The 22,035-nt window shown below is 44.8% G+C and overlaps 1 protein-coding gene across 3 annotated transcripts in view; it reads right to left on the bottom strand.

The window, feature by feature from the left end:
* Positions 1-1,237: 1,237 nt before the first annotated feature.
* Tcp11l1 (t-complex 11 like 1) overlaps positions 1,238-22,035 on the bottom strand; it is a 38,240-nt gene continuing 17,442 nt past the window's right edge. For 2 of the 3 annotated variants that reach the window (XM_027422334.2, XM_027422335.2), the window contains exons 6-10: positions 19,098-19,234; positions 16,709-16,905; positions 12,515-12,696; positions 9,716-9,888; positions 3,739-3,941 (exon numbers count right to left, since the gene is read on the bottom strand). In XM_027422334.2, the coding sequence (XP_027278135.1) occupies positions 3,739-3,941; positions 9,716-9,888; positions 12,515-12,696; positions 16,709-16,905; positions 19,098-19,234 (892 nt within the window). Of the gene's footprint in view, positions 3,942-9,715; positions 9,889-12,514; positions 12,697-16,708; positions 16,906-19,097; positions 19,235-22,035 lie in introns of all 3 variants that reach the window. The other variant, XM_027422336.1, reaches the window with a different exon arrangement.

Genomic DNA, 22,035 nt, shown 5'->3' with positions numbered 1-22,035 from the left:
AACTTTCCAGAAGTAGCCTCATTGAATACTCTAAGAGATGAGCTTTTACTCTTTTAAAGTACTTTTCACCTAGAATGTAGCCAGCCTGCCCTGTTTATAGTGATCCCAGGGGCATGAGACAAGAGGATACATTTGATCTCTCTCTTCTAGTATCAGACTTTCAATCCTCATGCCTCAGCTACCCAAATGCTGAGATGACAGGCAATTACATTTAAAACAGCTTTTTGTTTTCTAATTTGCCATATTTTTATAGATTAGAAGTCCCTTTAATAATGATCTAATCATTTCTGCCTGAGTTCCTACAAGCCTATCCAAGTCTCTTGTATAAATCCTGGGACTGGCTAGAGCGATGCCTCAGTGGTTACTGAGTACTGGCTGCTCTTCCAGTGGACATGGGTTCGATTCCCAGAGGCCGCAAAGCAGCTAACAACTGTAACTCCAGTTCTAGGGGATCTAATGCTGTCTCCTGGTATTCCAGGCACTGCATGCATGCGGTGCACAGACTTACATGGAGGCAAAACACCAGGACACAAACATAATCTTAACAAAAAAAAAAAAAAATAGCAAGGCAGGGCCTGACACCTCTACCTGGAGTGCTTTCCCTCTGCTTATTACCACCACAATGCCTTCCCATAGCAAACCCTAATGCATACTTAACTCTTGTACAAACACAGCTACCACACGTCCTTGAGCAGAAGGCTCAGAGCAAACAACTACTCATACCAAAATGGGCCTTTGGCCCTAGCCACACAACAACAGTTGCCAGAGCTGTTTTCAATAACTTTCAAGTTCCTCCTACACTCTTGTCCACAAGTCTCCATGTTATTACTAAACGGGGTACCAAGGCTCAAATCTGTAATCTTTAACCTGCTAATCTAGCTCTCTACCACTGATCTACACCTCCAGGGCAATATCTAATTACTCTTCCAGACAATCTGTCCTGAAACCTAAACCTTAATACTTCTGTTTGTTTCATTTAGCCCAAACTGGCTTCAGATGTGCTAAAACCCAAGGCTGGCCTTGAACTCCTAATTCTCCTGCCTCCACCCACTGGGTTCTGATATTTCAGGTGTTTTCAGACACATCTGGTTAAACTTTAATGTGCCAGGTGTGGTGGCACATGCCTTGAGAAAGAGGGAGGGAAATTTCTGAGTTCAAAGCTAGCCTGGTCTGCAGAGGCAGTTCTAGCAGCCAGGGTTGCACAGAGACCCTCTATCAGAAATAATAACAATCAGAGCACATGATACAGCATACTTTTATTTATTTATTTTTGAGACAGGGTCTCACTATGCATCCCTCGACAGCCTGGAAAGCCACTATGTAGACAAGGCTGGCCTTGAACTAATGGAAATCTACCTTCTCCTGCCTCTGGAGTGCTAGGATTAAAGGCACATCACCACAGCCAGGACATTATTTTAGTTGAAAACAAAAATCAGCATTAGAGTAGTTTGTAGTGCATATTTGAAGAAACCATCCTCAATATAGCCATTCTTTCATTTTCTTTTTCAGGTGGTAACCCAGGCTGGCCTTCTACCTCAGCCTCTGAAGTGTTGGGATTTTAAGTGTATTTCCCCAGGCTAGGCTCACTATGCAATCTCCGGCATCCTGTTATCACTGGATAATTTTGAGAGTGAATATTCCTTTTGTCTCTGGTGCCCAGGTAATCTGTCTAGAGATCATTCTAATTTCATGGCTCTGCTTGTACTATAATGTTCCTATCTAAAATATACACAGTAGTAAACATATTTTCTTTTTCTTAGACTGACTTTCACGTATATTCCCTGGCTGTCCTGGAACTCCCTCTGTAGACCAGGCTGGCCCAAACTCACAGAGATCTGCCTGCCTCTGCCTCCTGAATGATGGGATTAAACGCACATGCCACCACCATCTGGATTTTTCTTTTTTAACAGATCATCTGTACCACATCCAAAGCGCTCTTGTGGTCACATGCTATGTCAGAAATTCTGGTCACTCAAATTCCTTAACAATTCTGCTCAAATACTGGGGACTTTTTTCCTTATGTAGACTAGTGAGGTTGGGCTATTTCACCTGAAACACTTAAATCTACCTTCTAAATTAGAATTCCATCAGCATATCTGTGTATTCATTACAGTGGATTATACTAAACTATATGTCTATCTTTTAAGGATTAAAAGTAAAAGGGTTTTATTTCTTTAGACCTCATATGTCAGTGTTGTCCTTTTGTTTGTTTGGTTTTTGTTTTTTTGAGACAGGGTTTCTCTGTATAGCCCTGGCCAGGCTGTCCTGGAACTCACTCTGTAGACCAGACCAGGCTGGCTCAAACTCAGAGATCCCCCTGCCTCTGCCTTCTGCGTGCTGGGATTAAAGGTACGCACCACCACTGCCCAGCACATTGTCTTGCTTTTGAATGACACTCTGTAGTCCAGGTTAGCCTTCAACTTGCAATTCTGTTGCTTCGGCCTTCCTAGAGGTAAGATTACAGGCACATTGTCACCATGCCTGGTTCCATAAGCCTCAGCTTTGCCATCCTGGCTCAGGTGCACTTCTGTAGAAAGAACAGTATTTCTGTCCTTGTTCTTTTAAGGTACAGTCTCTATTACCAGGCTGCTCCTGAGTTCCTGGACACAAACAATCCTCCTACCTTTCAAGCAGCTGAAGGTACAGGGGCTTATGGCTTCTCAATGCCTGGTGTGTGTGTGTGTATACACCTTTCATTGTTTAGATGCAAGACATCAATCCAAGGGTCTTATGCATACTAGGCAATCACTAACCACTGTATGACATACCAAGCCCACAAAACAAGATTATAGAAATCAAGTTATATCCAATGGGTATGGTGGCAGAGGCCTGTAATCCTAGCATGTGTGAAGCAGAGGCAGGAGGATTGATGCAAGTCTTGAGTCAGCTTGTTTTACATAGCAAATTCCAGGCCAGCCAGAGGTTTATATATAGAGAGGTTGTCTCAAAAATACTACTACTGATGAAAAAATAAGACAAAATAAATATCAAGACACACTGCTGTAGAACAAAAGGGCTCTAAACACTGGCTAGACCAGACCCAAGAAGCAATAAATGGATGGGGGTGGGGAAGGAGTGGGATAGGACACTGTACAGCTATAGAGAGCTTGATCATAAGCCACCAACAGTGGCCAGGCAGTGGTGGCGCACGCCTTTAATCCCAGCACTCGGGAGGCAGAGGCAGGCGGATCTCTGTGAGTTTGAGGCCAGCCTGGTCTCCAGAGCTAGTTCCAGGACAGCCAGGGCTACACAGAGAAACTTTGTCAGGAAAAAAGAAAACAAACAAACAAAAAAGACCCACTCACAGGGAAGAGCAGTGGGAGGAATGTTGTAAAAGGCGGAAAGAGAACAAGTCATGGCTTATGACTGTCAACATGGAGTATCTGAGAAAGAATGACCCACATAAGTGAAAGGTCCCAGGCTCCTGGGAGAACCAGCTCCTCCAACCTGATGCAGCAGGAGCAGAGACAGTGGCAGCCAACTGATGAAAGCTAAGTGCTACCTGTAAACTCAAGAGAACAAAAGCTTCTTGAGTTTGTAAACTTGTACTCATAAATACAGTCCTCAAAACAGAACTCGGTGCATTCTTCAGCGAGTCTTTCCATAGCGACATAGGCTATTCCTCCTTTGGAACAGCGCTATTAAACAGGAGTGTTCCACATGCCATTCTCCACAGCAATGGCACTGCGAGAGCGGGTTCTGAGGAGATAAGGAGCGTGCTGCAGACAGCTGTGCACCTCAGGATCGGAGGAGGAGCTTACTGAGGATTGCATCGTAGTAAGGGCAGAACACCATCTTGTTATAGTTGACCAGGCGCACAAATTTCACCGCAACTTCTTCCAGCTCTTTCTGAATGGGACCCAATCCCCCTGGCACTGTAGCCAATAGCTTCTGATGACCAGACGCAAGGTATGTCTCCAAGAAGGTAAAAATTCGGGACTCTATGGTGGAAAGAAAAGTGATCAGGGGTGTCTCCTTAAGGGTGACATTATACACGTCTGATTAGGTTTCAGTTAATTGAGTTATCACCTTCTGGGGGAGGTCTTTCCTTGTCACCCCTAGATCAGATCTGAAGAACTTTTGCATTGCAGCTAGGAAGAACACATCTGTGCACACAGGGAGTCTGCAGCAGTGCCATGCTCTGCTCTTAGAGGAGCAGGACACCTCAGTGTCCTGACACCACACTGGCCATGACCACAGGTCATACAGGTCATACACACACACACAAAGAAAAGTAAAGCAGGAACAAGTTCAAATCTGGGGCTGGAGAGATGGCTCAGCTCTAAGAGCACTGACCTCTGAACACACACACACACACACACACACACACAAATCTAAGCTGGGTATGGCAGCACATGCCTTTAATACCAGCAAAGGGAGATGGATCTCTGTGAGTTAAAGTCCAGCCAGACCTATAGAGACCTTGTCTCAATAAACAAATAAAATCTTAGAAAAAATTGTTTGAAAAAGTAAAGAGGGTTGAATACTCCATGGTGGAGTGAATGACCCTGGGTTCAATTTCCATAACTGAAAAGATCAGAAGGAAAGAGAAGGAAGAGAAAAAGAGAAAGGAGGAATGGGGGAAGGATGGGGTCCTGTCCCACTAACTCGTGCTCTGTCTTTCATGACACAGCACGTGCTTCCTCCTTTGATGCTCGCAGTGGAAGACCACAGATGTCAACTAGTTGATACTCTCCAACCATTCTAGAGTTTTCAAACTGCCCGCCTTGCCTTCTGAACTGGGATACACTCTGAAGTATGAACTGGTATCTTTGAACCCACAAACACAAACACACTGACAGCTGGGTCCTACATCTCTCCATTCCTAAAGGGATCTGGTTCTCCTGAGATTCCCAGAGCTGGAAGCCCCATCTGGAAGTGGAGGTCAGGTGTGGGATATTACTTTACTAGGCAAAGCTGTGTTACATTTATCTATGCTGCATTTGCTTAACAATGTAAATATGTGTTGCTTTGCCCTCCTAAGGCACCTGATTGGTCTAATAAAAAGCTGAATGAGTAGAGGGATGGGCAGGGCTGGCGGACAGAGAGAATAAGTAGGAGGAATCTAGGTTCAAGAGAATGGAGGAAGTGTAAGAGGAAGATACCTGGGGCCCGCCAGTCAGGCAGCTGACAGACAGATATAAGGAAAGAAAGGTACAAAAAAAAAAAAACCCTGAGACAAAGGTAGTTGAAGAGAAACAGGTGAAATTAGTTAGAAGAGCTAGTAGGACAAGCATAAGATAAGGCCAAGCATTCATAATAAGTCTCCATGTCATGAGATGGTTGGTGGCCCAGAAGGAAGCCTGCTACAGAGGTCTCGTGTCACCCCCACTAGGGCTGTGTATGTAACTGGTGCTTCTATCAAGAAACACATAAGATGGTGATACGAGGGCAGTGTGGAGACTTCAGGCTGTTCACAGGCCTTCCCAGGCTGAGTACCAAGCTCTATGATTTGCACACGCCTCCTCCTCAGTGACTCACACATTAAAATGTGGCTAAAAAGAACTCTCTTGCCGGGCGTTGGTCCCAGCACTCAGGAAGCAGAGGCAGGCAGATCTCTGTGAGTTCGAGGCCAGCCTAGTCTCCAGAGTGAGTGCCAGGATAGGTGCCAAAGCTACTCAGAGAAACCCTGTCTCGAAAAACCAAAAAGAAAAAAAAAAAACTCTCTTAATTTTTTAAAAGTTCATATTATTCATTTTGTATGAAATATTACTTAGTGACAAGGATCTGAGTCAAGGCCTGTGACACTGAAGTCAGAACCTTTGAGATAATGATGGCTTCTGGTCCTTGCCTGTCCTTCTGATCAGCCTATCACACTGGTGATGAATCCAATCCTCTCCTAACCCAGCAGCACTCAGAACCACTCATAATCCATCAAATCCTCTCAGATTTTGTTGCTATAGTTGTTGTTGTTGACTGTTTTGAGACAGGGTCTCACTTTGGGGCACTGGCGGACCTGTAACTTACTATATAGTGGTGCCCAATGTCTGGCATAGATCCACAGAAGACCTAATGTATGCTGTATGAGGGTGTCAGATCTTGGAGTTACAGACAGTGGTGAGCTGCCCTGTCGGTGCTGGGAACTGAATCTGAGTTCTCTGGAAGAACAGTCAGTGCTGTTAACCGTTGAGCCATCTCTCCAGCCCCTAAAAAAAGGCTCTAAAGACACAAAAACAGGGCAAAACAACGCAGCTTCCTAGTCTCACCCCAGCAGCAATGCAGAGACACATCTCCCACAGCTGCCTGGGAGATGGAGCCAGCTACCCACTGCCATGCGCTAAGCAGTGTGGGGGGTCCCTGCAGTCCCTCACATGAGCCGCAATACAGACAGCCTTTTCCCAGGCACTGCCCGTGGGCTTCACAGCTCCAGCAGCATGATGCATGGTGGGTTTGGGGGTTTTGCTCACGAAGACAGAAAAGGTTACAGATACACAGTAAAGATAGATTCAGCCAGGAAAAAAAAAAAAAAAAACCCTCTTCATGGGTTACAGTGTGTTTTAAAATATATATAGGCTTGGGAGAGAAAAGAAAAAGGGTAGGAAAAGTCCTTAAAAAATAAATAAAGTAATAAAAAAATATAATAACCCATGTAAAGATGGGAAATACACAGAGAGTCTAGATTCTGTATGTCACTGTGTTGTTTTGAATATTTTGGCTGCTAAGAGACAGTGGATTATGAAAATTGCTAGATTCAACCAACCCATATGTTTTAGAAGTATCTTGACTTCAAAATTTAGGTCAAAAGATGTTATTTTGGGGGAGAGGCTAAGCTTTTATTTCCACAGGAAATAAGAGGCTGTGGGTTCATTCCGGGTTAAAAAAATCTGGTATGATTGAGGAAGGCCCCCCTGAAATCCTAACTGCAGAAATAAGCCTAGAAGAACTACAAGACACATGATGTATATTTCACCTGCTCATACACATAACAAAAACTCATATTTGGCTGACTTATGTACATTGTACAGTATATACTTGTATTAATGCAGATATATATGTTGCCTTTAAAAGTGTAAGTATTTTCAGAGCAATGGGACCAGACACCAATGGGAAGGGATGGCTCAGGTCATCCAGCATTTAGAACAGCTTCAAGGCCGCTGTCTATGATATTCTAGCCTCACAGAATACTCTACCCAAGACCTAAAAATAATCCTAAATTTTCTCAAATTTCCTCAAAAGATGTCAATGCCCCCAAAACAACAGGAAGCAGTCTAGAGAACTACAGCCACATTCCCCAAAAAATTGGTTATGGATGTTTGTCATCCTTTAGGGGGTGGTTATTACAAGCTGTTATTGGTAATGTTCAGGGAAAAAGCTAAACAAAAGAGATTAGATGAAAGGATCTCTTTCTGAAAAGAAAAAGAGGGATATAGAAATGATAGGATAAGCCAGGCGGTGGTGGCACACACCTTTAATCCCAGCACTCAGGAGGCAGAGGCAGGTGGATCTCTGTGAGTTCGAGACCAGCCTGGTTCCAGGACAGCCTCCAAAGCCACAGAGAAACCCTGTCTCGAAAAACCAAAAAAAAAAAAAGATAGGATAAAAGGGTAGATTCTTGAACCAAAGAAACAACTACTAGTCTTAAATATTTTACATTGGTATGGATTTTTATATATTGATACAAATTTAAAGTTAATTTTGTTATACCTTGGGTATGTTTCTACTTGTTCGGGTTATTGTACTTATGCAGCTCATTTTAAAATGTAATATATAATTAAGAAATACAGGTTAGTAGTTAATCTATAATAATCAAACTTTTAGTAACATTAGGTAAGTTTTCAAGGTTAAAAAGATATATGTAGATAGACAGATGGTCTTCAAACACTTCAAAGACCTACAGAATATGGTATTTAATATGTTTAATAACTTAAGGCTTTTCATGACAGTAAAACATGTCTGCTCCTGACAATACCAATCTACTTCAGAGAAGATGATGGGCAAATCAAAGAAAGTCCATATGAGTTTGTTTTCTTTATGGCAAAATCTAGGCATACAGGCAAAGAAACTGCCCTTGCTTCAATTGCTGGCAGTATACTGTCTAAAGTACACCAGCAGGACACAAAAAAGGTGACTGCCAAACTTTGCCAAGACAAGGTAGGGCAGTCCTTAAAATTCCCTCTTTTCAGAAAAGTCTGTCAGATATACTAGGCCTGGGGGCCAAAGATAGATGCCCCAACATTACAGAAATTTGGGTAACTGTCCAGGCAGCCAGATGTTCCTGTTGTTAGGTAACATTACACCCTTCTGGGGTCTTTGATAGAGTTAAAGACTATAAACAGCTAAACATATAGTTTTCCTTAGTTATGATAGAAAGCAAATTAGGTATAAAACTTTAGACTCACCAAGATAAAATAAATAATAGAGTATTTTCTCTAATTTTGCCAAATACAAATAGACTTGATACTGTAACTGTAATTCTCACTTGATAACTGTTTTTGTTGTATATAATTTTACTATGTTAAAGTTAAAAACCTTCCTTTTTAATTAGACAAAATACTGTGGAATAATCCTTCTGTATACTGTGTGACTATATGTTGCTATGATTGGTTTAATAAACAGTCTGACTCGCCAATAGCTGAACAGGATAAAGTTAGATGGGAAAGCCAAACTGAGAATGACGGGATGAGGAAGGGCAGAGTCAGAGGAGTCACCAGCCAGTTGGAGAACAAGTCAGACACACAAAATGGGATAGAGGTAAAAGTCACAAGCCTCAGGGCAGCACATAGATGAATAGAAATGGATTAAGTTGTAAGAGCTAGTTAGTAACAAGCCTAAGCTATTGGCCAAGCATTTATAATTTATATTAAGTCTCTGAGTCAGTTATTTGGGATCAGGTGGTCAGGACAGGAAAACTCTGCCTACACTGTTGAGCAGGCTGACCTTGAACTCACAAAGCCCCTCCTGCCTCTATCTCCTGAGTGGGGAGGAGTCTAGCCCTTCCAGTTTTCTTCTGAGGGCCCCTCTTTCCTGTTTTGTTTTGGTTTGGGGTTTTTTTTTGGGGGGGTGGGTAACACAAGCTAAGGTGTTCTTGGAAGAGGAACCTCAATTGGGAAAATGCCTCCATCACATTGCCTGCAGGCAGGTCTGTGGGGCATTTGCTTCTCTCTCTCTAGTCTCAGAGATAGCTTGTCTCTGCTTCCTAGGTGCTAGGATTAAAGGTGCACCACCACCCCTGGCCATTTTCTTGATTAATGATTGATGTGGGATACCCCAGCAAAGTGTGAGTGGTGCCACCCTGAGACACAGTCTTGGGCTATATAAGAAAGCAGGCTGGCCGGGCGATGGTGGCGCACGCCTTTAATCCCAGCACTGGGGAGGCAGAGGCAAGAGGATCTCTGTGAGTTCCAGACCAGCCTGGTCTACAAGAACTAGTTCCAAGATAGTCTCCAAAGCCACAGAGAAACCCTGTCTCGAAAAAAAAAAAAAAAAAAAAAAAAACAACAACAAAAAATCCCAACAAAAAAAAAAAAAAAAGAAAGAAAGCAGGCTGAGTAAGCATGGAGAGCAGGCCAATAAGCAACATTCCTCCATGGCTTTTGCTTCAGTGCCTGCCTCCAAGTCCCTGCCTGTCCTGACCTCCCTCAGGGATGGAGTGTGATCTGACAGCTCTAAAATGAACTAAATCCCCTTCTCTCCAAGTTGTTTTTGGTAATGGTGTTTCATCACAGCAACAGAAAGTAACTAAGACACCCTCTGAGAGACTGTCCCCCAAACGTACCCACAATCCTGCGAATGGGGTCGTCAGGACTGGCCAGGGCCTGAATCTGGCCCTTGAGCACAGTCTCCTTGTTGATAGAGAATGGAGAGGATCCACACAGGGAGAGGCAGCTGCTCACCTCCAGGCACACTTTCTCCCCAATGGAAGTCAGAGCATCCTCCAGATGGAAGGAACTAGAACAGAGAAGGGAAAGGGCAGCTAGGAGAACAAAGGCCTCATGAATACAAAGTGCCATCACTTGCCTTCTCCTGGCAAGAGTGACAGCACAGACTTTTGTGGGGATTTGTGGCTTCCCCCGCTTCCCTCACCGCCTAGGCTGTGCATCTCTGTCTAATCCCACCAAGGTGGTTTTGTGTTTGTTTGTTGACAGGGTCTCATGTACCTCAGGCTGGTCTAGAACTTCCTATACAGCTGAATATAGTAAAAATGCTCCTGCCTCTACTTCCCAAGTTCTGGGATTAAGGCTGTGCAATACCACACCAGGTTTTACAGCACTGGGGATGAGGGCTCCATGCATGTTAGGCACACACATGTTAGGCGTGCACTCACCAACAGTGCTATATCCTCAGGCCTCAGAGCACAAAGTCTCCCTTATGCCTATGTGACAAAGTAAGCTTGGGACTGACTTCAAACACCTTAGAGGAACACACAGAAACCAGAAATTTGGTAGCTTTGGGACAAGAGCGGTGTTAAAGCCCTTCTCATTGAGTATTCCTTTGTATTGGGTTTTTGTTGTAGTTGTTTCGTTTGTTTTTTTACCATGCTGGAGATCAAGCCCAAAACCTCATTCATGATAAGCACTTTGCCTACTGTGGTATATCCCCGACCCTCCTCAGCTGCTCTGTTTTGTTTTGTTTTGTTGTTGTTTTGTTTGTTTGTTTGTTTGTTTGAGACAGGATCTCAGGTAGCCAAGGCTAGCCATGCAGTCCTTGTCCTCCTGTTTTACCTTTCAGATGCTGGGATCACAGGTGTCCACACCATGACTAGCTTACATTAGATATTTTTACAAGAAACAATCCACAGGGGAAAACAAGTGCCCTTGATCCCTTGGTAATAGCTGTGAGACAGGCTCCTGCTAGTAAGGCCCCATGAGAATGTTTTCTTTTCAGCTGTGTCACTCACAGCTACTGGTAGTGACTATTCACTCGGTGTAACTGCAAAGCATCAGTCTCAGGGTCTGGAGCCTCTGTACTACAGAGCTTCTGGGAAGTGAGGGAGCAAGGCCCAGGACTCACTGCTGCTGCTCTGTACAGCCCGAGCAGCCAGGGCTCCCAAGGAAGTCTGCACTGGCAAGAAATGGAGCGGACAGCCCAAGGCTGGACCTGGGCACTAGCATCAGGATAGGCCTGGGATCAGCAGTGTCCTTGGCTGAGTCAACTGCTTGTCACAATGTGTGACTATGCCCCAAAGGCACTGGTCACAGACACACATTGTACAGACTCAGCAGTACAATCCTTCCTTTTGTAAGGATGATGTGGTGGTCTGAATAAGAATGGCCTTCATTGCCAGGCAGTGGGGTTGCACACCTTTAATCCCAGCACTCAGGAGGCAGAGGCAGGTGGACCTCTGTGAGTTTGAGGCTCGCTTGGTCTATAGACAGAGTTCCAGGACAACCTGGGGTATTACACAGAGAAACCTTGTCTCAAAAACCCCCCAAAAAAACCAAAAAACTAAAACCAACTAACCAAACAACAACAACAAAGAATGGCCTCCATAGACTCTAATTTGAATGCTTAGGGAGTAGATTAGGATACATGGTCATGTTGAAGGAGGTGTGGCCTTGTTGGAGGAATTGTCACTGGTGATGGGCTTTGACGTTTCAAATGCTCAAGCCAGGTCCTCTGGCTCCCTCTATTCTTGCTGCCTGTATAGAACTCTTGGCCCTTTCTCCAGCACCATGTTTGCTTACATGCTGCCATGCTTATCTCCACCCCCATTATGACAAAAAACTGAATCTCTGAACTGTAAACCAGTGCCAATTAAATGTTTTCCTTTATAAGAGCTGCCGTGGTCATGTGTCTCTTCACAGAACCCTGAACCCTGACTTAGCCAGATGAGGTCAGGGTTGAGGTTCCCTCTGAGAGTCTCTGCTTGGGGCGTGGTCAGACCCAGGGCTCACTGGAACTATTCAAACACCTCCCCTTCCGTGTGCTGTGAATCATGGGAGTCCTATACTGGTTGTGTTGAGGAAGCACCTACTAGAGACTCCGCAGTGTGAAGTTTGATGCATGATAAGACAGCACACTCAAGGCAGGCACGGATATCTACAAGGTATATGCAAAGGGCAGAGAGGCAATGTCATGGGCCGGCCCCTGAGCAGTGAAGTTCATTTCTTCTGTGACCTTTCTCTCCCAAGAGCCACAGCTGGAGCAACTGGCTATCCTGGGGGCTGAGGCATAGGTTACACTGTTTTCTTTAAGGTTATGGTTTTTACTGCTAATTAGTAGTGAAAACAATTCAGAGGGTGGAAGGCAGTGGGGCGTTTTGTTTGTTGGTTGGTAAGTAAGACTAGGTTGGAAAAAAAGGTTAAACATAGGGTAAGGTCCACCTCCAGAAGTGTCTGCTTCAGTTCCATGCATGTTAGAGTGTACTAGGCACGGTAGAAACCAAATTGCTCATTGTGGGCCTTGAGCACAGACATTTAAAAACCACAGTCCTAGAGCCTTGTTAAGTGTACAGTTCCCTGTAACTTGACTAAACTGCAGGTAGGCAAAGTCTTTTCTGAGCTTCTAAAGGCCTTACACTGGAAACTCCCATGTACACTACAGTTCCATCCCCTGTAGGGCCCCAGACACTTACGGCAGATGCATGTCCATGAGCAGAATCTTCACAGTCATCTTGAGTTTCTCAGCAAAGTCAGCCCGGCCAGAAATTCCAGGTGTGGCGCTGCTGAGTGTGACAAGTAGCACAGCCCCCAGGATGGCTAGCTGCTCCAGCTGCAGCTGGAGCTCTTGGAAACGAGACTGGTCCATCAAAACGGTCTGCAATGAACACACACGTCACCGCCGAGCAGAGACTCAAACTGGCCAGCAGAGGGCAGTGATGCCACACCTCTACCCGCTCTGTGGCGCCCTTTCAGATTTCCGGGATTCCTTTCAGATCTGGCAGAGCACTAAGCATCATCAGCTGAGGCAGGCCTGGAGATAAATCCAGACTTGACTCCTTCACAGAAGTGAGACCTCAGGCAAGTCTCCTTTACTCTGCGAGGCTATGCAAAAAGGGGTTCTCTTTGTACAGCTGCTGGAAAGATGAAGAAGGCTGAGCAGCAGGGGAGTGGCTGGGAGCCACAATCTCACAGACCATACAGCGAGCGGTAGGACGGAAAGGGTAAGAAGATGGAGCTAGAGTGGCCAATGCTTTCCCATGTATCCAGGACTGATGTTCCCAGATTTAAAAGGGAAGCATCCAAGTGCTGTGACCCCATCTTTGTCCCCACAAACCAGGAAGTCACCCGTGCTGAGTCACCAGAGCTGATAGAGGGGAGGGGCTCCTTAAAGCAGAGCTTACAATTATTCATCTTAGTACACACAGCACAAAGGAGACTCAAGCACTGAGCAAGCTGGGCACGGTTGCTCAGTCCATAAACTCCATCCCTCCACCCACAAACACGCTCAGAAGGGTGAGTCAGGAGAATTGCTATATGTCTCAGAGTGAAACCCTGTCTCAGAATAACAAACAACAACAACAACCTCAGGTAAGGAGAGTAAAAACAATAAAAAATGACAAACTATGCAGAACTGATGACCACACAAAGCCATCTGAAGGTGGACTGTTTCTCATGTTATAAAACCAGTCTTTCCCTGCCAGAAACTCGAGTGTTTTAGAACCCAGGTCTCACTCTTCCAGCATATACCAGTGTTATAGGACCCAGGTGCCACTCTTGCAGCATGTACCAGTGTTACAGGACCCAGGTCTCACTCTTCCAGCATATACCAATGTTATAGGACCCAGGTCCCACCTACGGGAGACTGCAGAGGGTTGAGGGAAGAGCAGCAGGATGGTTAAGTATATGTTGATTTAGTAAAGAGGTTTTTGATTGTTTTCTTTAGGGGGACTGGGTGGTTTGGAGACCACATAGCTCTAACAGTCCAGGAGCTTTCTATGTAGACCAGGCTAGCCCTGGACTCACAGAGATCCACCTACCTCTGTCTCCAGAGCTCTGGGATTAAAAGCATGCACCACCCATGCCTGACTCAGATCTGCATTTTTTAAAAGGATTTTATTTATCTATTATGTATACAACATTCTGCTTCCATGTATATCTGCACACCAGAAGAGGACACCAGATCTCATTGTAGATGGTTGTGAGCCACCATGTGGTTGCTGGGAATTGAACTCAGGACCTCTGGAAGAGCAGTTGGTGCTCTTAACCTCTGAGCCATCTCTCCAGCCCCAGATCTGCATTTTTACAGGTTAATCAAACAAGCTTTAGGAACCTGCTTTGCTGTAAGAAGCTAATCAAGACACTAGCAATGTAGGGTCAAACCAGATGAGGTGGACTATGCATGTGATCCTAGCACTGGAGAGGCTGAGGCAGGAGGATCAACAAGAGCTTGAGGCTAGCCTAGGCTGTAATGTTAAAAATAAAACAAAAACAAAACAAATGGAGTGAGAGCCCAAACTCTCTATGAGATACAACTATCTCTAAAGACTACTAGTCTTCATTCATGAACAGCTTTGCTATTTTCCAGTGGCCTCTTTCCATTTCACTGCTAATGTGACCGTGATATTACTTGACTTTGGCAGGACCTGACTTCAGGATGTGCCGTCCAGTGAAAACCACCCAAAGCTTTCATGCTGCTCCCAACAAGTCAGCACCACCCTTAGGTTCCTCTATGTACCAGCAGGGCACTCAGAGGCAAGAATCGAAGAAGCTTACAGGCTTTGAAAGGAAGAATAAGGAACATAAAAGAGATTTACAGAAGCTGCAGGAGCTAATGCTAGAAATAGGAAGAGGCACCCTCAAAGGAGACTAAGGAAACCACATACCAGATTAGTTACTGCCAGGAAAATGGGGATCCCCCACTAGTTATCCCCTTGATTGACTATTGCAGCTAGAAGAATTTGCAAAAAGCACAGGAAAAACAAAATACTGCTCACTGTGGATGGGGCAGAAGTTTTTGTAGGTCGAGCTGTGAAGCAGTACCAGTTTTGTAGTTTTTGTTTGTTTTATCAAGACAAATAAAAACAGTATAAAAAGTCCAGCAGCACAGACAGGCAGAACTAAACACTGCTGGTGGGGCCAGGAGGGCAGCTGAGCAGTTTTTCAAAGTGGTGTGCCTGGAGTCTACCCAGTAATTGCAACCCTGCATACAGCCTAGAGGGCTGACACCATATACTCACACAGGACACAGCACAGATATTCATGGAAGCAGAATGCGCAATAGTCTAAGTGGAAACAGTCACAGCACTGGCTGAGAAGGCAAGGAAATGCAGTGTGCACACACAGCTGGATACTGACATGGCCGCATAAATGAGCCTTGAAGACAACATGAAGGCAAGCCAGGCACAAAAAGATAGATGTGGCATGATTCCATGTTAAGCAACTGGACAGGCTGGGCCTGTTATCATAGCACTTGGAAGGTTGAAATTAGGAGTTCAAGGCCAATCTGGGCTACGTGAAACCCTGTCAGAAAAAGTCAAAACAAATAAATAAGATAAAAAAAAAAAAAAGGTCTTACTGGGTGTTGGTGGCACACACCTTTAACCCCAGCACTTGGGAGGCAGAGGCAGGCAGATCTCTTGTGAGATCCAGGCCAGCCTAGTCTCCAGAGCAAGTGCCAGAATAGGCTCCAAAGCTACACAGAGAAACCCTGTCTTGAAAAACAAACAAAAAAAAAGTCTCAGAGTGATCAAATATATAGATTTGTAGTTATATGGTGTAAGCTAAGGAGGAATTATGTCCATGTTCCTTGTAGTATCACTCACAATAACCAAAATATGGAACCAACCTAGATGACCATCAACAAAGGAGGGGATAAAGAAAATGTGTTCCCGGGGGTGGGCCTAGACCCTATCCCAAAGGATATGATAGACTCTGATGACCCCCCCCCCCATGGAAGGCCTCACCATCCAGGGGGGAGCAGAAGGGATGGGTGATAGATAGGGTTTTAGTTGGGGCGGGGGTGGTAGGGGAGGACTCGAGGGAGAGGGAACTGGGATTGTCATGTAAAACAATCTTGTTTCTAATTCAAATAAAAAATTCTGCAAAAAAAAAATGTGTTCTGTATACACAGGGACATTTCATTCAGCCATCAAGAATAAAATTAGCCTACCATATAGGTCAAACCTGTAATCCCAGCATTCAGGAAGCATCAGCAGTTAAATCATTGTGAGTCCAAAGCTTTTCTCTCATAGGCACAATCTACATTGAGGTGTGTGTGTGTGTGTGTGTGTGTGTGTGTGTGTGTGTGTGTGAGAGAGAATGACATAAAAGCCAAAGGGAGACTGTTGAGGAAGGAAGGGGCTTAAAAGGAAAGAAAAAGCTGGGCATGGTACTCACATCTTTGATCTCAGCACTAGGAGGCAGAGACAGGCAGATCTGTGAGAGCTCTAGGCCAGCCTGTTTACAGCACTAGCTCCAGGACAGCTGCAGGTACACAGAGAGAGACCCTGCCTCAAAACGAGGAGTGGGGAGGGGAACAAGAGAGAATAATGGAGGGAGGGGAAACAAGACAGTACTGCATGTCTTCTATATGTAGGTTGTACACACATACACAGAAGGGGGATTACTTGGAGAGAGAAAGGGGACAAGCAGAAGACAGAGAAAGAGAAGGGATGGTAATAGGGATGAATATGAGCAAAGTGCAGTAATACATATGAAAATGTCACAATGAAACCCATTATTTTGTACACTGAAACAGTCATAAAGAAGTAATTATAATTTCAAATGAAAAGAAGGCATTTGGGTCTGATTTGTATCAGAATACTAGGATTCTTTGACAAAAGCATCATGAGACAAAATCCAAATGGTTAAATGCCAGCAGAACCTACCTCTGGGAAGGGTCTCCGGAAGTGGTCCCACTTGAGAAGCCTCAAGTAGGCATAATTCTGGACAGAAACAGGGGTCAGCACTGGAGCATCCCCAGAGCCGGCAGCCCCTCCCCCAGCCGGCAGGGTATGTTTGTACTTCTGAGTTAAAAGGTCATTTGAGGCCTCCTCCAGCCACTGGGTGACAAAGTCCAGGGAGTCTGTGGAAACAGGGCTACAGTCATCACCCTGACACTTGCAGGGACACTTCTTGGAATTACCTTAAGGAAGAGTGTTCCTACAGTGAAACTCAGGATAGAGAATGAACTTTGGAATCCACAGAACTCAATCCAGATCACAGTATTGCTCACCACTAGCTTCGTGACCTCAGACAAGTCTATCTGAACAGAAGGTGGTGGTGCACACCTTTAATCCCAGCACTCAGGAGGCAGAGCCAGGTGATCTCTGTGAGTTTGAGGCCAGCCTGGTCTACAAAGAGAGTGCCAGGACAGCCAGGGCTGTTACACAGAGAAACCTTGTCTTGACAAAGACAAAGACAAAGGCTGGAGAGATGGCTCAGCAGTTAAGAGCACTGGCTACTGCTCTTCCAGAAGTTCTGAGTTCAATTCCCAGCAACCACATAGAGGCTCACAACCATCTGTAATGAGATCTGGTGCCCTCTTCTGGCCTGCAGGGGTACATGCAAACAGAACACTGTATACATAATAAATAAATAAACAACAAAGCTTCACAGCTGACAGAGCTCACTAGCTAGATCTTACCCCTTTCTTCTTATTCACCTCTCTAGAAGGCCCAGTGACTACATTCTGGAAAAGACACCAGTTGGTCAGTCAGGATTACACACACACAGGCTTGTTGCTTGTTGTGTCTTGGTGTGTAACTCACTGCATGGTGAGCACTGTCAATGGGGCCCTCGGTGGCAGTCTGTGGTCCTTAGGCTCCCACTGCTTTCCTAAGCTGAGTAACATAGCAGGTCCTCCTCATTGTGAGTAAGAAGTGCAGCCCTGGTGTTGCAGCCCTGGTGTTGCAGCCTTGGTAGGGGCCTCCTTCAAACCACACAGGCAGCTTAGCTGTAAGGAGTTACAGCTGCTGTCAACTCTTCCCAGGTGCACGGTGCACCCCTGCACAGAGTTCTCCATTTGGTCCTGACCAGGTAGGCTCCCTCCTATTCAGCAATGAGTCTTTCACTGCAGCTGAGCTTCTGGTGCAGGAGACTGTTTCTCCAGGTGCCTCCTAGTGGGTACAATGGCACCAGATAGACTGAATGGTATGTCAGCCAATCTTCTTCCACTACTTCTACTCTCCTCTCTTTCCTACCTGAGGCTGCAGGAATTAACTTTGGGGCCACTGAACTAAACCACCTGGTCAGGCAACAAGAGCTACTCAGGGAGGGCCATTTTCACTTCCGCATCAGCAAAGCTTGCTACATGGAATTCATCACACACTGCACCCGAAAGCACCCGACAAACACAACCAGTCTAAACTCTTCAGTCAGCTGTTTCCCTGCCGTCACCCGAGGCTTGCAAAAAATGACATTTTCTCCCAATCAAAGGCAGGAAGACAGCCATAGTTTAAGTCCAGCTGGATTTCACACAGAGCACCAGGCTGGGCTGCAGAACAAGACCTGGTCTCAAAAACAAAAGCAAAGTCGGGTGTGGTGGTGCATGTCTTGAATCCCGGTACTAGAAAGGCAGTGTTGCAGGCTAGCCAGGGCTACATATATTTTGAGACCCTGTCTCAAAAACAAACAAAAAACCAAAAACAAACAAACAAACAAACAAACAAAAAACAACAACTAAGAGTAAAAACTTGCATTTACTGGTTGTGAAAACAGATTTATTCATAGAAACAAGTGAAGTTCCCTGCTGCTTCCATAAGCCCGAGAAAAGTTAATTGAAAGAGATCTGTCGTGATTTTAAGACTAAGACCAGAAATATAATTTAACTGAAACTGGTATTTTCCTTGGGGGAAAATATTTAATCTAGTAATCTTCATTCTTTTCATTTTTATTCTCATGTGCTACCCACACAGCTTTTGCTTGTCAGTTGAGTTTATTATTATTATTTTGGTTTTGATGCTTAACAGCATCCCATGCTTTTCCTTCTTCAAGTTACACTACCTACCCTCGTATATCCTAGTCTTGAATTAGAAACAGTGGTTGGCTTTTGGGTTTTTTGTTTGTTTTCTCTGTGTAGCCCTGGCTGTCCTAGAACTCCCACTGTAGACCAGGCTGACCTCGAACTCTGAGATCCACCTGCCTTTGCCTCCCAAGTGCTGGGATTAAGGGCATGCACACCACCTGGCTCAGTGGTTAGTTTTTATGTAATAACAAGCTACAGCAGCTAAGATGCAACATCAACAATGAAAAGGTGCCACAGCACATTAAACTTACTCGGCTGCTTCTCCAACACCTCTTGAAACTTCTTCCTCTCATATTCAACTGACTGCTGCATGAGGTGTGGCCTGATGCTGCTGATAGCAAAGTTGGCCATGTCTACTTTCATTAGGTCCAACACAGAAAAGATTGCCCTGAAAAAAAAGAGAAAGGACTTAGAAGCAGGCAGTAGTGGCATAAGCATAGGTTAAAGGAAGAGATTATGGTTTCATCTTAGAAAGGGCAGCAAAAGAAATCTGTAAAATCACGAGAAAATGAATTAAGAAAATGAATTTGGGGGACTGGGAGATGGCTCAATGGTTGAGAGTACTTCCTGCTCTTTCAGAGGACCTGTACTGGTTCATTTTATGTCACCTGGACACAAGCGGGAGTCATCAGAGAAGAGGGAGCCTCAGTTGAGAAAATGCCTTCATTAAGATGTATAGACAGATTTTTCTTTGGGCTGCCAGCTCACAAAAAAATGACATGGAGACTTGTTAATTTGAAAGTTCAGCCTTAGCTTATGCTTGGTTTGGGGGGGTTGTTTGTTTGTTTGTTGTTTTGTTTTATCAAGACAGGGTATCTCTGTAGCTTTTGGAGCCTGTTCTGGAGTTTGTCCTGTAAACCAGGCTGGTTTCGAACTCACATAGGTCCACCTGCCTCTGCCTCCTAAGTGCTGGGATTAAAGGCATATGCCACCACCGCCCGACCAGTATATGCTTGTTTCTAACTAGCTCTTATAACTTAAATTACCAACCTACCTTTTTTTTTTTTTTGGTTTTTTAGAGACAGGATTTCTCTGTAGCTTTGGAGGCTGTCTTGGACCTCTCTCAGGAGACCAATGAGGCTGGCCTCGAACTCACAGAGATCTGCCTGTCTCTGCCTCCTGAGTGTTGGGATTAAAGGTGTGCATAACCACAGCCAGGCTAACCCATACTTTTTAATCTATGTTCTTCCACGAGCTTGTTACCTCATCTCCATTTTGCCAATCCTGTTTCTTCTGCATCTGGCTGGCATTGGCTGGTGACTCCACCTTTCTTCTCCCCAGAGCTCTCTTTGTCCAGAAGTCCCGACTATTCTTCCTGCCTAGCTATTAGCTTTTTATTAAACCAATCACAGTGATACATCTTCACACAGTGTAAAGGGCCATTCCACAATAAATATGGGGTTTTAGGCAAGCTTGTAGGGCATTTTCTTAATTAGTGATTGATGTGGGAGGACTCTCAGTCCATCGTGGGTAGGGCCACCCCTGGGATGGTGGTCTGGGGTCTATAAGAAAACAGGCTAACAAGCCACGGGAAGCAAATAAGCAGTAAGCAGTACTCTTTCTTCCATGGCCTCTGCATCAGCTGTGACCTCCAAGTTCCTGCCTTGCTTGAGTTCCTATCTTCACTGTTTTTGATGATGAACTGTAATACAAAAGTATGAGTGAAATAAACCCTTTCCTCCTCAAGTTGCCTTTGGTCATGGTGTTTCATCAAAGCAATAGTAATCCTAAAATAAATTGTTACCAGGATCATGGGGGATTGCTGTGACAGACCTGATCATGTTGTTTTGGGAGGATTGTGGAAGGACTTTGGAACAATGGCTAGAAAAGCCACTGTTAAATAAACCTTAGTGAACTTTTCTATGGGAGCTTGGAAGATAAGAATGTTGAGAGCAGTGAAGGCAATGGAAGCCTGGTTTGTGAAGTTCCAGAGGGAAGTTTGATAGTCATTTAAAGACTCTATCAAGGCTGTTTGCTATTTTGAGTCGACAATCTGCAACTCTGGTTAGCTAGGGCAGAAGAAACAGCTGTGACTAACAAGAGACCAGAACCACTGAAGTAAAAACTTTGCTTTACTGGAGCAATTGATGCTGGTCAGCTGGAGCTAAGAAATTAGTGGTGATTAAGAAGAGACCAGCATCACTGAGGTGAAATCTTCTGGGAAGTGTTCCCTTAATCAATACACAGAAGCTGTGTTCCAGAGGTGGCCAAGGTTGACCTTTTACTGGCAGCTGAACTTGGTAATATGTAAGTCACTTAGGTGGGACTGGTTTTTAAGGCATGAAAGGGTCATGGAGAGCAGCTGAAGCTTGGCACTGTGAGAAGCCAGGAGAGGCCACTAGTGAAGGCGCAGCCCCAGTGGCAGTTAAAGGCCCTGGACTGAAGGGTTCATGCAGAGAAGTTGAGGTTTGGCACCATGAAGAAAACCCAGGAGAGGCTATTGGTGAAAAGTACAGCCCAGTTGCAGCACAAGACCCCAGCATATTGGAAATAGGCTAACAGCCAAGAACAGCAGCAGCCATGATGGAGTGGAGCCAGCCTGAGCCTAGAATACAAGCTGTGAGTATAGCAGAGGGCAGAGGCTGAGAAACGGCCCAGGCCCTTTGGAGGAGCCCAAAATATCATGAATGAATCCCTGATATTGGACACTGAATGAATTATACAGTGGGAGTTCGGTTTTGCTTTGATCTGTTTGTGACTGTGCCCTGGTTCGTCCCTCTTGACGTTAAGAAAGTATTTAACTTAATTTTGATTTCTGTAAGAACCCACCCTTGAGAGACTTTGAGGGGTTTTTTGTTTTTGTTTTGTTTGGGTTTTTTGGTTTTTCAAGACAGGGTTTGTCTGTGAAACTATCCTGGCTGTCCTGGAACTAGCTCTATAGACCAGGCTGGCCTCAAACTCACAGAAATCCACCTGCCTCTGCCTCCCTCCCAACTGCTAGGATCACAGGAATACACCACCACTGCCCAGATGATAAGACTGAACATTCAAAGTGTTTGAATTTGTAAAAACTGTGGGACTTTTAAAGTCATTTATGTTTTATTTTATAATATTAACATTATTGTGCCATCTTGAGGATAAATGAGAAAGAAAAGGTTCTGATAGAAAAGTGATGTTTGTGTGTCAAACTGACAAGGGGTCAGTTGTGCTGGCTAGTTTTATGTCAACTTGATACAAGCTAGAATCATC

This window comes from Cricetulus griseus, chromosome 6, assembly GCF_003668045.3.
Source record: "Cricetulus griseus strain 17A/GY chromosome 6, alternate assembly CriGri-PICRH-1.0, whole genome shotgun sequence".
Classification (NCBI taxonomy): Eukaryota; Metazoa; Chordata; class Mammalia; order Rodentia; family Cricetidae; genus Cricetulus; species Cricetulus griseus.
Note: the sequence above shows the minus strand (reverse complement) of the source record. Positions and strands in the feature narration are given on the sequence as shown.